At 38.5% G+C, this 18,090-nt stretch overlaps 1 protein-coding gene across 4 annotated transcripts in view; it reads left to right on the forward strand.

The window, feature by feature from the left end:
• The window catches only part of LOC111151603 (slingshot protein phosphatase 2), a 242,645-nt gene that overhangs the window by 189,680 nt on the left and 34,875 nt on the right, over positions 1–18,090 (forward strand). For 3 of the 4 annotated variants that reach the window (XM_022509688.1, XM_022509690.1, XM_022509689.1), the window contains 4 exons: positions 8,320–8,441; positions 13,039–13,107; positions 13,891–13,956; positions 17,752–17,946. In XM_022509688.1, the coding sequence (XP_022365396.1) occupies positions 8,320–8,441; positions 13,039–13,107; positions 13,891–13,956; positions 17,752–17,946 (452 nt within the window). Of the gene's footprint in view, positions 1–8,319; positions 8,442–13,038; positions 13,108–13,890; positions 13,957–15,822; positions 15,955–17,751; positions 17,947–18,090 lie in introns of those variants that run through there. The other variant, XM_022509691.1, reaches the window with a different exon arrangement.

Below are 18,090 nucleotides of genomic sequence, written 5' to 3' on the forward strand. Positions count from 1 at the left end.
TATACAGTAGAGCTTGAGCTGGGTCTTAAAAGATGATGAATTTAGATTGGCAGAAAGAAGGAAGTCCATCCTTCTACATGAGGGCCTGACTGAGGCAAAATCACATGTAAAGTTGGACAAGGAGAGAGTAAAAGGGCCAGGGATTTGTGCGGGTCTCAGAGAAAGGAGACCTGGGCTTAGGCTTTTGCTAATCATGTGATGTTGGACAAATTGCTTAGTTTGTCTGAGCCTGCTTTCTCATCTCCTTTGTACGTCTCACGGTTGAGAGGATCAACTGGACCTGAAAGCATATTGAAGAGTATAAAATGCTGCCCAAATCTAGGGATTATTGTTACTATAAGGAAGATAAGATACCAGAAAACAGGGCGTTTAAATAGGGATTTGATGCTCCAAACTAGAGGACTCAAAATGGCAGATATATTTTATTTGGACCACAGTGGTATTGTTTTTCACTCCAAGCCAGAATTTTAAAGTTGAATGATTTCACATAAAAATCCATACTTGGAGCTTGTCTTCAAAAATCTAAAACTCCGGCAACACTGGGACCTTATGCTCACCTGATAAAACTTGCTAGACCCAAAGGGGCAGGCATGGGTATGGCCTGGGTTCTTAACTTACCATAATCTGCATATATTCTATTGTCTCCTAGACTCTAAAGCCAAGTGTCTCCATTTATCATCATTTTTTCACTGTTACTTTTCTTATAGTAGAACATTTAATTAAAATAGGAAAACAGGGGCGCCTGCGTGGCTCAGTGGGTTAAGCCTCTGCCTTCGGCTCAGGTCATGATCTCAGGGTCCTGGGATCGAGCCCCACATCAGGCTCTCTGCTCAGCGGGGAGCCTGCTTCCCCCTCTCTCTCTGCCTGCCTCTCTGCCTACTTGTGATCTCTCTCTCTCTGTCAAATAAATAAATAAAATCTTTTAAAAAAAAAATAAAAATAGGGGCACCTGGGTTGCTCAGTGGGTTAAGCCGCTGCCTTCGGCTCAGGTCATGATCTCAGGGTCCTGGGATCGAGTCCCACATTGGGCGCTCTGCTCAGCAGGGAGCCTGCTTCCCTCTCTCTCTGCCTGTCTCTCTGCCTACTTGTGATCCGTCCCTGTCAAATAAATAAATAAAATCTTTTAAATAAATAAATAAATAAATAAATAAATAAATAAATAAATAAAAATAAATAAAATAGGAAAACAGATGGTATGAGTATGTTTCTTCATGAAAAGTGAAGAGCATTTCTACCCATTTAATAGTTATATGGCCTACTGTACTCATTTATATTCCCTATCTGACCCTCTATATTAATAATAGTTGGAGGTAGTACCTCTACCTGTTCAGTAAGCAGTAGTGTGAAACATTACAAGGTTTGGAGCAACGAATTATGTGGAATAGCTACAGTATTTAAGAACACCTGGCTTGCTTAGTCAGTAGAGTATAGTAGAGTATCCAACTCTTGATCTCTGCATTGTGAGTTTGAGGCCCACATTGGGTATAGAGATTACTAAAAAAGAAAGAAAGAAAAGAAAAAAGAGCAAGAGAGAGATTCTTCAGAAGCTAATACAGAATAGTGGGGAGGAGGAAACCACCTTAAGTCATGGAGATCTGCTAGGTAGTTATTGCAGTCATCTAACCATGTGGTGATCGGCCCTTCTAGGTTGGGGTGGTAACTTGGAAATTGGGTTTCTGTCGGCATGTTAAATTCAAATGGTTGATCTCTATGCTCTGGACAGGAAGAGAAATAATAAGTAGAATATAAGAATGACTGTAAAAAATTGATCAGGTCTCTGAATTCTGTGGTAATTAACTGATTTTTCATTCACTTAATCATTCTGTGTTCAAATTCTGTCATTTTTTTCTCTCAAATGCTGCCTCTATCATCTTCTTAAAATGGCCACAAATTTTTGTTGAGTGAGAAACAGCGTTTGAAATTTAAAGAACATGAAATAAGAAATCTTTATATAATTATTTTATATCCTAATTTGAGAGTCACATCATGCATTTATGTAAATCTTGTCTATATTTTTATATACGTCTATCTTAAACACTTCTTTATAAGTGAACAAAGGTGCTGTACAGTTCTTACAGCATTCATATTCTCACGCAGGGATACTCAAACCTTAGAGTACATCAGAATCACCTGCAGAACTTTGTTGAACTCCCCCCACCACCACCCTTTGCTGGATTCCACCCACAGTGTTTGATTTGGGGAGGGGGAGGTAGTAATTATTTGCATTTTTAACAAATTTTCCAGCCATGTTGATGCAGTTGATCCAGGAGTCGTGCTTTGAGAACACCTCCTCTAAAACCATTAAAAGTAATGGTCACTTGCACACACTTGGTGTCCGTCAGATCCATGTATATAGTTTCCCCAAAATTGTGTGGTTTTGTAGAGTTCAAGTCGAGGTCTGTCATCACTTTATCTTTTTCTCCTTGATAACCTGGAATTTAGATTGCACTTCTAAACATTAAAATAATTTTAACCACAGGAGAGCATTAAGGAAGCAGTTCGGGAAGGCAGAGTTGGCAATTAACTTTTTTTCTTGCCCTGCTAAAATATGCAGCTTCAACTTCTTTACATTTATAAAATATAAATTCAGAAAATGTAACTGATGCCTTTGAATTAATTCAGTTTAAATGACAAGCCATTTTACAGTTGTTTTGAATTGTTACAAACACATAGTCATTATGTTTCAGATTATTGAGTGAGTCATCTTCAAGTAAATGAGTGAATACATTGTGTGACTTTGGACAAATTAGCACTTTTCTAACTGAAAGGAGCATTTGTAGACTCAAAGCAAGGCCTTTTGTTTTGAGTTAAATTTGGAATGCTAAAATTCTCATCCTGGGGCTTGTACATAAGGTTAAAAGTTTGATAGTCAACTGAAAGTCCTGCCCTTATTTTTTTAATAACCCAACAACAGATAGTGGCACCAAATCCCACATTTTGCTTTAGCATTGAAAATAAGACTAAACCATTTTTTCCTCTAGGGAAGCTTTGCATTCCAAATACATGCATTAATACTTAATACAAGCATTAAGTTCAGTACTTAGGAAAACCGTAGCTGGTAAAATGAAGACCATGGTTTTTTTAGTTATTCTTGCACATTACCAAAGGCCCATTTAATTAAAAAAAAAAAAGGACTGGGAAATAAAAAAACTTTCCTAACATTTGAAGTAACTTTTATATTCTTAAGTAGCGTTAAGGTGCTGAAAAGATACAAAGAGATGTTTTTCAAGTACTTTGCAGGAGAGTTTAAGAAAATAAGGGCTTTGGGGACACCTGGGTGGCTCAGTTGGTTGAGCTGCTGCCTTCGGCTCGGGTCATGATCCCAGTGTCCTGGGATCAAGGCCTACACACTGGGCTCCCTGCTCAGTGGGGAGCCTGCTTCTCCCTCTGCCTGCTTGTGCGTGTGCTCGCTCTCTCTCTCTCTCTCTCTCTCTCTCTGACAAATAAATAAATAAATAAAATCTTTTGGAAAAAGAAAAAGAAAATAAGGGCTTTTTTGACTTTGTTTTTTATGGTATGTTGATGTTTTCCCAAAGTGAAAATGAGTATTTTTTCTAAATATAACATTTTTAAAAATCCTACAATACAGGAAGGTGTAAGGAAGAAAGTGAAAATCACTTTGTATCCTATATTCTGAGAAAATCATTCTTAGCAATTTGGATAAGCATCCTTCCAGTCTTTCCTGTGTGCATGTGTATGTGTGTGTGTGTGTGTATGTGTAAGAGTATGTCAGATTCTCTGACCTCTGCTCTTACTGAAGTGGATCAGTGATTAAATTAGCCAAATTTGAGGGCGCCTCGGTGGCTCAGTGGGTTGAGCCTCTGCCTTCTGCTCAGGTTATGATCTCGGGGTCCTGGGATCAAGTTCCACATCAGGCTCTCTGCTCAGCAGGGAGCCTGTTCCTCCTCTCTCTCTGTCTGCCTCTGCCTACTTGTGATCTCTCTCTGTCAAATAAATAAAATCTTTAAAAAAAATAAAATAGCCAAATTTGAGTATCAGAAGACCTACTAGTCTCCCCGGTTGATCTCTATATTTCTGAGAAGCAAAAGTATAAAGCATCAGGCTCCACACTCAGTGTGGAGTCTGCTTGTCCTTTTCCCTCTGCTTCTCCCCCAACTCCTCTCTCTCAAATAAATAAATAAAATCCTTAAAACAATAAGACCTATGTCTGGGGGGTGAGGAGGGGTGTTTGTGTGTTTTTAAAAAGTGGATAACTGAGGACTTGCTTGTGGATGAATGAAACTGGGGGAAATGTGTACATATGAAAGGCTAATAATCAGTTTTGAACAATGATAAAAAGGTTTTACTACTGACCTTTATAACTATGAAGGTTTCTACTGAGCTCAGAATTGAGTGGAGAAAAGAGTATATGTCAGCACCTTTTTTTTTTTAACAAGAATGAGATAAAAATATAAATGCTGACTTATAACCAGCTTTCTTCACACTTTATTTTGAATATCTTTCCATGTCAACAAGTAAATCGGTTTTTAATGGCTACGCAGAATATAATACAGAGATTTTTTTTTAACTTAAGAATATCATAGAGATAAACCAAAAAAAACAGAATCCTGAGACTCCCTCAAGCTCTATTGCTTTTGAAAACAGTGTTCTTTAGTTTATTAGTGTCACATCTGAAGTCTGTTTTAATTTTAGATAATGACTTTGCTTTGTTCTTTTGGCTAGAATTTAATATTTACATACTTTTGAAACCTTTCTCTCTGATGGATGGGGTGAGCTGCCTGTCTAGACATTGGGACTTTGTAATGTGGCTTCCTTAAGGATAAACATTGCATGCAGTAGCATGATGTAAGACTTGGTGAAGAGAAATTAAAGGCAAAGGTGCAGTGTAAACTTAAGGAGTAGGATTTCTTGAAGTTGGATGCTGCTGAGGACAGAAGTTGTTTTATCAGGAGGTGCTTGTGAACTGCTTGTAATCAGATTATAAGCATCTAAACAAGTTACTGAGAAAAGTTTTGTGTGTTTTTTGTTTTAAGATTTTATTTATTTATTTGACAGAGATCACAAGTAGACAGAGAGGCAGGCAGGGGTAGGGTGGGGAGCAGGCTCCCCACTGAGCAGAGAGCCTGATGCGGGGCTCAATCCCAGGACCCTGGGATCATGACCTGAGGTGAAGGCAGAGGCTTTACCCCACTGAGCCACCCAGGCGCCCCTGGGAGAAGTTTTAACATCATTCTTTAGTAGATGAGCTTTGCAAACAGATTGTGTTCTTACCAGAAATAAAGCAGAGGCATCTGAGTTCTCAGACCTCTCAGTCCTCAGATTGCTGAGTGGAGTCCACCTGACACTTATAATAGGATCCAAATTTAAGCAATAAATGGGCTTTCTTGGAATAATTTTCTCAGTTGCTATTGTTGTGAAGTTTCAAAATTCAAAATATTGTTTTGGCTGGATAAGTAGAATAAACTTCATTGGTATCCTTTTCAGTGAGAACTGGAGTTAGTCAGAGGCACCTGAATTATTGTCTTATTTCAGTCATCTATTCCAGATTCTCCAAAATTTGGAGACTGAGGAAACACTGGAATTGCTGCCAATTCTAATATTAGGGTATTATGTACAAACTGCCATTTTAAATTACATTTCTCTGATTAACTTCATGAATTAAATTAGATTATTAGATTTTATCAGTCTTCTTCCTAACGGTGGAATATGAGATAAACCTCTAACCCAGGTGGGTGCTAGGTTTTTCTTTATGTTATGGCTCTTAAAATTTTAATTTCATAACCTTGAATCTTGAAGCCTTAAAGAAAATTTGAAACCTCAGGTCCATCCTCAGCGTTGCTGAATTTGTTCATTCGTTCATTCGTTCTTCCTTCCTTCCTTCCCCTCTTTCTTTTAAAGATTTTTTTTTCTTTTTTTTTGAGAGAGAGAGAGCATGAGAGAGAGAATGAGAGAGAGAGAGTGCACATGAGCAGGGGGAGGTGCAGAACAAGAAACAGACTCCCTGCTGAGCAGGGAGCCCCATGCAGGACTTGATCCAGGGAGTCCAGGATGCTGACCTAAGTGGAAGGCTAATCGACTGAGCCACCCAGGTGCCCCTGCAGAGTTTTTTAATAAGAGATTTCATCTCAACCTTCTTTAGGATATAGGTGTTGAGGATTACTGTCATAACTTTTTACCCCCTGATTAAAGCTCCACTTCCTTTTAGTAAGGGTTAATTGAGGCACCTAGCTGACTCCATTGGTAAAGCATGAAACCCTTGATCTCAGGTTTGGAAAGTGAAGCCCCACTCTGTATGTAAAGACTACTTAAAAATAAGATCCTAAAAAGAAAGAAAAAAAGAATTAGCAATTACAAAGTTTACTCTCTAGAGGTCCATGATCAAGTCCCAGGACCTCTAAGTGCCTTTCTTCAATATAAGAAGCTTGGAATTGAAGAAATCCGAGGTGCACTTATTACTCAGTCCTAAATTAGTGTAAATGACTGGGGCCTTTCCCATTAGGTTTGGGGTCTGAAATTATGATGATATTAATAAGCAAAGGAAGATACAATGTTTGACATGCTCTTGATATTATGAGTAAATAAACACCTCATTTTTTAAAAAGAGACAACTAGTGTTTGCCCTGAATATCCCAAAGAAATGCTTGCTGCCCACCTGCTAACTTAGCCTAATAACTTGTATGATGGGTAATATTTGTGGAGGTTATTTCTTTTTTCCTTTTATCAGTTTTAGCTTAGCCAACCAGTTGCCACTATTTGGTGTAGAAGCTGTATATAAATTATCAGGAGCAGAGTTCAGCTGTTCCAATTCCATTGTATTTGAGCCTTGACAGAGAATAAAAGAGCCTCTAACATATTCAGGAAACTGAACAGTTAGCTCAGAGGTTGCTGAGGCAAGCCCAAGTTTAGATATGTAATAATATCTGAGATTTGATTATAAAAAATTCTAGTTCAGTATGTGCTATGGTGAGTGCTGTGAAATGTGTAAGCCTGTTGATTCACAGACCTGTACCCCTGGGGCAAATAATACATTATATGTTAATAAAAATAATTTTAAAAAATTCTAGTTCACTTGCACTGGGTTTCTGATTAATATTTTAATTTAATTCCTAGAATCAGAGAGTCCATGTTATCTTCCATTCCTCCTTATGTGCATTTATTGCTATCCATAGCTATATCCATAATGTTCATTTAGCCCAGCCCACTAGGGTTAGACCTTCATCCATTTAATATTAGTTTTTCTTAGAGTCTCACAAATGAATTCGGTTTGAAATGCTCCATTACTTTATGGAACATAAAGTTAGTAATACAGCTCTCTACCTGTGTACTTGAAATCAGAATGGTCAGCATTACATTCTTGTTTTACCAGCTTCTATTAGAAACAAGCTTTAATGTAGCCAATTCTACCTTTTGTGCTTCCCTAGCTTTTCCTAGGAGTATCAGAATAGAACCAAAAAGATAGCCAGGACAATCTCACCTCTGCCTTGCTAAATGGCTCACTTAAGCTGTGTGACTGCGTCTCTTTTTCTCTTCACCTGGCTACTTTGGGATTAGTGACAGAATTGAGGGAGAGGAGACTCTGAGAAGCACTGAAAGAATCCCAATTAGAAATTGCTGTCAGGGGGCACCTGGGTGGCTCAGACTTCAAGCGTCTGTCTGCCTTTGGCTTGAGTTGTGATCCCAGGGTCCTGGGATCGAGCCCCACATCAGGCTCCCTGCTCAGCAGGAAGCCTGCTTCTCCCTCTCCCACTTCCCCTGCTTGTGCTCTCTCTCTTGCTGTGTCTTTCTCTGTCAAATAAATAAATAAAATCTTAAAAAAAGAACATGCCCTGGTAGTTGCTATTATTATAAGTTATGCTAGTAGCCAATATTTGTTGAACTTTTACTATATGACAAGCACTGTGCTATATAAACATACACTATTTCTTTTTTTTTTTTTTTAAGATTTTATTTATTTATTTATTTGACAGACAGAGATCACAAGTAGGCAGAGAGGCAGGCAGAGAGAGAGGAAGGGAAACAGGCTCCCCGCTGAGCAGAGAGCCCGATGCGGGGCTCGATCCCAGGACTCTGAGAACACGACCCGAGCCGAAGGCAGAGGCTTTAACCCACTGAGCCACTCAGGCACCCCTAAACATACACTATTTCATATGATTCTTATAACCCAGTGGGATAGGTATTATTGTATCTCCCTCTGATTAATTTAGTAACTTACTGAAGGTTTCATAGTTAATACATGAGCTGGAGTTAGAATTTAAGTCTTCCTGAGCATGCTTTAAGATGCTCATGTAAAAAGAGGTTGAATGATCTAAAGCTGACCTTCTACATTTCCTAATGCATCTGTTGTCTTTTAACTTCCAGGCTGTAAGACTAGAAAGTACTTACCAGAACAGAACACGCTATATGGTAGTGGTTTCAACCAATGGTAGACAAGACACTGAAGAAAGCATCGTCCTGGGAATGGATTTCTCCTCTAATGACAGGTATGGTACCACAAAAGGAAGGATGAGAAAACTTCTTTTTAAATAACTATTCCAGTTGCCTTTTGAGTTACTACAAAAACATCTTATGCTATTCTACTCTTAAAGTTCAATGCCTAAAACCAGGGAGCACAAAAGTATCTTAGTCATACAGTCTTGAAAGATGATCAATGAATGTCTTTGGTTCCTAATTTATCACTATTCCTTACCTTCCTCTCATCCTTAGATGGTAATGAATATAAATGATTTAAATTGTTTAAATATAAATGATGTAAACTTATATCTCCAGGAATAAAAAGCTGCCTTATCTTTGTAGTTAACTTTATTTTAAGCAGTAATGATTCACTTTGCTGATTCTAGGGCACGTACCCTTTGTGATAGTGCACCAGTAGATTTTGGGTTCAAAGAGAGCCCACTTTAGCTCTAATCTCTTGCATTTATTCATGGCCTTACACCTTGGCTTTTACCAAATGTTTTGCTTCCTTTTTCCTTCTGAGTTAAAAGGGAGGGGTGGGAGGGAATTGATTTTTTTTAACTCAGAACAGAACCTTTTATACTCCTGCACCTTTGGCTTTAGCAGCACTTTGCATCCTATAATTAAGGGTATCATACCACACTCAGAACCTGGCTCTTTTGTGTGCCTAAAGTTTATTGCTCTCCTTTTTTATTTTCCCACTTCTTCTGGAGAAATCTTGGGAAGACTGTGGAATGTGGCTAAGCAGATCTTTGCACTCTAAATAATAAGCTGCAGGAAATCCTGCCAGATGTCTCAAAGCATTTGACTTCCTGGTTTGAAACTAGAATGGAACTGTGGAGTAGTAGCTAGCAGTGTGACCCAGGCCTGGGAGAATTTAGCCACAAAGAAGAGACTAGGAGTGATTCTAATTGTCATGATGGTGGGAGAAAAAGAATCACACTGTCATTAGGTTTCCCAAACAAGTGTTTACCTAAGCTTGTATAGTCAACCTGAAAATTATTTGTGGTTTCACGAGGATCACAAGGCCAGAGTTGTTACCTCGTATAACTCTTATAGCCTTTAATTGTATGCTCTGAAATTGCACAGGCTTGTAAACCATATTTAGGTTTTCTCCTGCATGGATTTAACCTCTGGTGTTGGCTAAGCAATAGACCTTTCAGTAAGCATTTATCCTTTAAGAGCACCTATCTTGCCTATATTCATTAGTATTTTAAGGCCTCTGATTTAGATTTTTATCTCTTTAGATCTACGCTATCCCATTCAGTAACACCACATGGTGACTATTTAAAGAAGTTAAAATTAAACAAAATTTAAATTTCAGTTCCTCAGTCACAACTAGCCACATTTCAGGTACTCTAGCTATATGGGACTCGTGGCTACATTAATGGACAGTACTATATAGAACATTTCCATCATTGCAGAAAGTTCAGTTGGACAGTGCTACTCTATATCCTATTTCCTTTGGTTTTTCCTGACTCCTCCCTTGGAAACCCCATAAAACAGGAACAGGGACTGCTTGGAAACTTCACTTGAGCCTTCCCCTAGAGATACAAAGCAACAACTTCAGATCTTCTGACCCAGTGTGTAAGAAATCAGATGTGTAATCTTATCTCTTTCACTTTGTTGTAAACATTCCCAGAAATCATAAAGAATGTTTACTAATATGGGTGCTCAATAATTTATCCTCACTGAACTGTGTCTGTCTTCAGTAATGGTCCTGCCTGAATCATATCTAACAAATGAAAATTTTATTTTATGGAAGACAAAAATGTGATGTGAAAAGCTATAGAAACTAGTTTTCATTCTGTTTGGTGAACTTTGTATTATGAATTCCCATCAATCTTCTGTGAATGAGCTCCTTGGACAGTTAAGAAAAGTGCTGCCCTCACCAGAATACTGGCACTCACATAATCTAGTATCGTTTCTAGCTTAACTGTTTTTGAAGGAGTTTGTATCATTTTATATCTGAGAATATAAAAAGTTGATGTTTCAAAACAGTACTAAGCCAAAGTAGAACCCAGATTGTTTATGACATTTCTTCCCAAATAGTTATCAAGATATGATACACAAGTTCATTTAGCCTTTTTATAGTATTTTTAAGTATTGTGTTATATTTCAATAATAATTTTTTAGTATTGTGTTATATTTTAAGTAATAAATTTGTAAATATACAATGTAACCTTGGCATCCAAATTGCACTGAATATATTTCAAATCATAAAATAATATTTTTGTGGTGGTGCTTTATAATTTTTCTTTGTACCCCCAACACCTTGAAATGTCTGGTACGTATAGGCACTCAATAAATATTTGTTGACTGGGATGAGTATCTACTAAAATAAGTACCTATACTTTAAAGGAGAAAAATCTCATGAAACTCAAGGTAAATTAGATAAAAATTATAGGTGTGCCTAATTCAGGCCTCTTTTTCCTGTTGTGTGAAAAAGGTACTCAGTGTAAAGAAGCAGCCTGACCTGAGTATAAGCTGAACATGTGATGTTTGGTTCCTGTATATAGCTGTCACTTGTCCAAAGTTGAACTGGAATCTGATCACAAGCTCACAGATCACATTCTTTTGGACCGTCTGTATTTTCTTCTATAGTTACTTAATTTCAAGATTTGTCACCAGGCTGTAAACCCTTCATATTTATACCCAAACTATACTTGTTGCTAGGAACCTGGCTAAGCACACACTTTAAAAAAAAGAAAGGAAGGAAGGAAAGGAAAGGAAGAAAAAGGAGCTACTCTGAAAATAACCCCACTCCATTTTGGGAAGCCATCTTCGAAACAAGTTTTCCTTGTGCTTACCTCATCTACTCAACAAAAATAGTGGTGGAGCTGTCTTCCTCCCTCTTGGATTCTTGCATGATAGTTCTGCATCTGGAATTCAGGCCCAGCCGTTGCAATATATAACCTGTTGCAATCTTGATTTGATTCTCTTGAATTCTGGAATCTCTGGTGGAGCACACAGTGTTCGGTGTTGAGTAACACAGGACGGCGAGTACAGTGCAAAGCATTAGACACAGCCCACCTAGGGAACAGCCTTTGTTAGCCCTGCAGTGACTCTAGTAGCAAAAGCTTGGTATTCCTCATGCTGTTTTCAATGCATTTTCATGATGTCCCTCCCCCTCCCCGTACCCCAAGTCAGTTTTAGTTGTATTAGAGCACTCATTCTAAAAATTCATATTCAACATTTGTTTTAAATGACAACACATTCATATGTATTGTTTCACTTTAAAATATTTATGATATCCCTATGAAAGTGGTTTTGTTAACTGCGTTTTAAGATGAAGAAATTAAGGATGAGAGAGGGTAAATAACTTTTCAAAAGGAATTGAAATAGTGAAGAGGATCAAATCCAGATATTTTGACGAAGTATAACTGCCCAATAAGTGGTAGTTATTGTATGTCTGGTTCTGTTATATACATTTCTTACTGTGTTATGTAATTTAATCTTCAGAAACATTCCAGTCAAGATAGTATTTTTTTTTAAGGTTTTGTTTATTTATTTGACAGAGAGATACAGCCAGAGAGGGAACACAAGCAGGGAGACTGGGAGAAAGAGAAGCAGGCTTCCCGCCCAGAGGGAGCCCGATGCGGGACTTGATCCCAGGACCCTAGGATCATAACCTGAGCTGAAGGCAGAGGCTCAACAACTGTGCCACCCAAGCGCCCCTTATTCGGTTTTAAGATTTTTTTTTTTTTTTTTTTTTTGACAGACAGAGATCACAAGCAGGCAGAGAGAGAGGAGGAAGCAGGCTCCCCACTGAGCAGAGAGCCTGATGTGGGTCTTGATCCCAGAACCCTGGGATCACAACCTGAGCTGAAGGCAGAGGCTTTAACCCACTGAGCCATTCAGGCGCCCCCTTATTCGGTTTATAGATAGGGAAACTGGAGCATAAAGCAATTAAATACTTTGCCTGAAATTATATAGTTAGTGCCCGAACCCAGGTTCCAGAGCCCATCTGATTCCAGAGCCTGTGCTCTCAACCATACTTTGCTGTTCTACCTCCCATGTCTGAGGTTCCTTCTACTATACAATGCTGCTTTTCTGGATACATTGGCAAGGAGAGGTTGTCAGAGCCTTTGGGAGACTGAGTAGAAAGGGAAGATGGTTTATGGCAGCCTTAAGGAGAGAAAGTGGCAGGGGTCTGGGGTAGATTACACTTGTCCAGAGAGGTGGTGTGATAGAGACGCTATTTCCCAATTGGTGTTCAATAAATATACATAAATCTCAGAGGTCTTCAGCAACCAGCAATAGTTCTTGGCATTAGAAATTATTTTTGGAGTTGAGTAGGATGCTGCGACCTTGGGGTGAAACCTGCCAATCACAGGTCAGTAGCAATCACCTGGATTTTTTAGACAATGGCCATTCTTGAGATAGCAATACAAGGAGCTCAGTCAGTAAGTTTTCTTTATTAATTGCATAAGGACCTGACTAACCACCTGTCTGATACAGCTACAGAGCACATGCATTAGACTGATAGTTATATGATAGAAATTCTTTCATTCTAACATGCCAGAATTTAAAGTTTAGGGCTTTATCTTTGTGCTGAAAGAGTTAATCAAGAACTGCTTCCTACAATAGCAGGAATTAACCTTTGGACTATTTCTTCTCTTGCAGTAGCACTTGTACCATGGGCTTAGTCCTGCCCCTCTGGAGTGATACCCTAATTCATTTGGATGGTGATGGGTAAGAGCTTTCCCTTTTTATTCTCCTTATAGAAGGCCAAGGGGTGGGGTTCCATCTTAGTGCCCATTCATTAAGCTCAGTGGGAGGCCCATTGTGCCCAAGTAAACTGTCATGTCAGCAACTCAGTGAGTCCTGTTTTGTAAAGTGGAGTTAAAAATACGACTTGCCAGGGCCTCTCACTTCTCTTCTTCTAGGCTGACTATGGTAAGAATCCAAACAAAGAAAAGCTAGTTTGTTGGCTCACTCTTTAATCTGAGCATGTGGGACTGTTGCAATGCTCTCCCAGAGGATGATATGTTCTGTTTCAAATAACCTCGTGCCGCCTCTGCCATCTGTCAGCCTACAGTATAACCCCTTTCTTGTGCCAATTCCTTCCAGTGACCCTCCACCCCCACCTCCTGGTGTTTTTAGAATGTGTCCCCAAGAGACCAAGATGTTTGCTCCAGTTTATAAAACCAGGGTCAGGTTTGCTAAGAACCCACAAGACTTCCAAACAGAAATATATAGCAGAACAGTTTGTCTGCAACTACAGCTGGGAAACTATATAATTCCCTAACTCCAGTGTAGGAGTCCATTCATTTTGCTTGGTAGATAAAATCAGACAATTTGTTGAAGCTTTTCAGTCAAGCCCTATACTCTTAACTTCTGCATGAAGTGTCTGATGATTTCTTCTATTGAGCCAGCAGTTACTAGTCTGAGAAATAACCTTGAAAACTCAGAACTGAAGTAACCTACTCTCATTTGTGGATTTTTATCTCATTCTTTTTTTTTTTTTCCCCTTAGTGGGTTCAGTGTATCAACGGATAACAGAGTGCACATATTCAAACCTGTATCTGTACAGGCAATGTGGTAAGAGGACTTTTAATGTCTCTATGAAAGGTTTTTTTCCTATGAAAGTTTTAAATATATTATTGGGGCAATATTTTTTGAGTAGTAGTATTTGAAATAGTACAGTTCTCTATGAAAATGCTGTATGACCTGTTTATGTGTTTAAGATTTTGTGTGATCTGTTTGTGTGGCCCTCATAGTTAAAGATGTCCTGGAAGTTCAAATTATTTCAAATTATCATAGTGGAAGACCTTAAGCCTTGGTGAACAAGTGAGATTCAGAGATGTTCTTAGACTCTGGAGGATACTTAATGAATCAGATTGCTGGCTGGAACAATTTTATAAGGACACATTGACTAAGTTAGCCCCAGTCTAGAGCCAAATCTAGAACATCACACTACTACGCATTAGTGTTCAATTTCTTAGGGTAATCAGGGATATTATTGATAGATAAGTTTCCGTTAAAATTGCTAATGACTGCAAGACTGCATAATGCAAATAAATCCTAAACATTATAGATGTTAATAATCAGGAGCCGGTGAGCTAACACTTTGTGGCTACTTAACTATGTGTCAGATATTGTGCATTACATGGATTATATCTAATCATTACACCAACTCCCTCAAAATAATATTATTAGCTCCTTATCAGTGATGAGAAAGCTAAAGTTTTGGAGAGGTTACATACCAGGCCTGAGAACATCTTTTCCATTTAGGCAGAATAGACTCTTATTCTCTTACTCTAAATTATCTAGAAAAATGATTTAATATTACTGGGGAATGGTGTGACTCTAAGATTCAGAGTCTATCCCTGAATTAAGGATTTGAATTTCAGTTTCTCATTCAGTTGCCTGCTCTGTAGTAGAAGTCCTCATGAGGAGCAGAATGGACAGAACAAAAGCCAAACAGGAATAAAGGAGCCTGAAAAAGAGACTCCAGGGAGCTCATTTGCCCTTGAATAATAGGCTTGATAGGCTTGAGATGGGTGCCTCATAAAACAGAGTCAACTGAACTTAAGAATCTTACCATTTCATACAGTAATTGAGGTGGGAAGAGTTACAGGTCATGTGTTTAAACCAGATTTTTAGTTTTAGGGCACATTCCACAGATAAATAAAAGTTTTCTCGTGGAAGACTTTTACCTTCCTTGACTAAGGCTCCTTTAAAGGTAACTGACATGTCTATTCCCAGGTACCAAGTAAAACCAAACAGCCTAAGTCCCATAAATGACAGTGTTTTCTGTTACATTTTGAGGAAGAGTACAAAGCATTTTCTTAATTCTTAAGACAAGGAAGATTCAAGTAATAAACTGGTTCAATCTTTGATATTCTAAAGCAAACTGACTAGTCCTACTTCTGTTAGCTTAGCTTATTCAGAATAAACTTTTGGGGGTACCATCTGGAGAGCAGTGAACTTAAAGTCACAGGAAAAAAGATGATCTATGGATCAAAGTGGCATTTAGACCAGGTGTTTCCTTCACAGGAAGGTAGTTACTGTAGCCTCCAACTCCCATATGCAGCTGAAGTATCTGAGGTAGCTAAGCCTTGAGTGTATTTTAGGGATCTTGCCCCAGACACATGTGGCATGTGCTTTTGAAGCACAGTTTTCCCGGCTGAAGACAACATGCACTGACTATCCTCTACATTGCACTTAGCTGGACCTTACCTTTAAATCTATGTAATGAAACTGAAATTCACAGAGAATTCTCTGAGAATTTGATAAACTTCTCTGAGAAATTAGCTCACTTTGAGTAATAGAAGGCATCTTAAAAGAATCTGCAACTTTGTTGTTTTTTTTTTTAAGGAAAAATGTTTCCCTGATAGAAATGGACTGAAATGTTTTTCCATTATCAGATTGCTAATTATCTTATGTTTTAATTTACATTATACGGGATTGACAAGGACTCAAGGAACAGACATTGTCATTTGCAGTTGGTGGTAGAATAAACTGGAACAACCTTTCTTGAGAACAATTTGCCAATATGCTTTACCATTTTGCATGCCCTTTTGACCCCGTAATTTTAGTTCTGAGAATTTATTCTAAGGTAATAATTGTGGATATGTGCAAAATTTTTAACTATAAGAATGTTTGTCAGTGTTGTAATAATAGCAAAAAATGGAGAACAATTTAAATATCTGAAAAACAGGAATTAGTTAAATTATGGAACTGTTAAAATAATCTAGTTGAAGAATATTGACATAGATGTTGACAAGAAGATGTAAACTAAAATCAAGTTTAAAATGTAGGTAGAGGGGCCCCTGAATATCTTAGTTGTTTGGGCGTCCAACTCTTGATTTCGGCTCAGGTCATGATCTCAGGGTTGAGATCAAGTCCTGTGTCAGTCTCTGCACCCAGTGGGGAGTATGCTTGAGAGTCTCTCTCTCCCTCTGCCACTGCCCTGCTCTCTCTCTCTCTAAAATAAATAAATAAATCTTTTTTTTTTTAAGATTTTATTTATTTATTTGACAGATAGAGATCACAAGTAGGCTGAGAGGCAGGCAGAGAGAGAGAGAGAGAGGAGGAAGCAGGCTCCCTGCTGAGCAGAGAGCCCGATGAGGGGCTCTATCCCAGGACCCTGGGATCATGACCCGAGCCAAAGGCAGAGGCTTTAACCCACTGAGCCACCCAGGCGCCCCAATAAATAAATCTTTTTAAGAAAGAAATAAAATGTGTACGTAGAATGTGGTCATATCTTTATTATAGATCTATGCATAGACAAAAAGACTGGGAAAATCTCTACTAAAACTTTAACAGTAGTTATTTCTCAATGGTCAGACTACAGAATATTTCTGCCTTTTACTTAAGGTCCCTAAATTTCCTAAAGTTAGTATGGATCACCTTTGTTATTGGTGGGGATTAAACGGCATTTTTCAAAGAAAGATGTAAATGGATTGCATATAGAATTCTCTCATAATAACCTCTTCCTGTAGGAGAGAGCCTTTAGCTTTTAGCTAATAAGACATTTCATTTAACAAATAGTGACTGTGCTCCAACTATGAATTAGGCATTCTTAATAGGCACTTGAGATACATCCATAAACAAAATGTAGAATGATCCTTGCTCTTATGTAACTAATTTCCTAACATTTCTGGCTTTAGCTTTTCCCAAGTATATAACTGAAAAGGTTTTTCTCAAATAAAAAAAAGAAAAGCAAAAAAAAGGGGGGGGGGTACTTTCAGTTTTGTTTACCCTTCTTGGGTTCCTGAGTTCATGGTCAGAGATTTAATTAGTATAACCAGAGCTATTCTTAGAAAGTGGCTCAAGTATATGAATAAATGGTTTAAGGAGACTGGGAGACTAAAGCAGCAAGAATGATAAATGTCATTAGATTAGTACTTCTTGGGCATGAAAGGACATGTCCTCAAGGCTTAGGGACATCTATCTATGTGATCTTTGTGGACCCTCTAAGAATCATAGGAAATATACACTGTAAGATGATTCTGTGCCAAGGGAAACAAATATTTATATAGTAAATGGTTGAGATCTTTAGTTCTGTAGTGATACAGCATACCCACAGCGTGGTTTCAACGACAGAATCATGAGCTCCAGAGGTACCCAGACGTATTTTTCACTGGTGGGTTGTCAGTTCTCCTGCCACTGTCTACCCCCATCCCTAATAATGCATCAGCAAGAAGTGTCTAGCCAATTGCTATGAATAGGTAATAGAATCAGAGAACCTTAAATTCCAGGGAATAGATTCTCTCCAGAGGCCAAATTCTCTAAGATTTAAAAATTGAAAGAGTTTTGGGTACACATGGATCATTGGCTTTGTGATGTCTCCACAGTTCTACAGTGCTCATTTCCCAGCGTATCTTTCAGGTCTGCACTACAGAGTTTACACAAGGCTTGTGAAGTGGCCAGAATGCATAACTACTACCCGGGCAGCCTGTTTCTCACCTGGGTGAGTTATTACGAGAGCCACATCAACTCAGATCAGTCATCAGTCAATGAATGGAATGCTATGCAGGATGTGCAGTCCCACCGGCCTGACTCTCCAGCTCTCTTCACAGACATGTAAGTCAGCTAACTCAGGATCACTGAAGTGTTCTCTGTTATATCCTGGGAGGTTGTAAGCAACATGTTCCTCCCTAATCTCTCCTCTTGGAGAATTAATCTTATCCAGTGATATTAGTCAATGTCTGCACTACACATCTGCCA

The sequence above is a fragment of the Enhydra lutris genome, unplaced genomic scaffold (assembly GCF_002288905.1).
Source record: "Enhydra lutris kenyoni isolate GAN:26980312 unplaced genomic scaffold, ASM228890v2 scaffoldscaffold26, whole genome shotgun sequence".
NCBI lineage: Eukaryota > Metazoa > Chordata > Mammalia > Carnivora > Mustelidae > Enhydra > Enhydra lutris.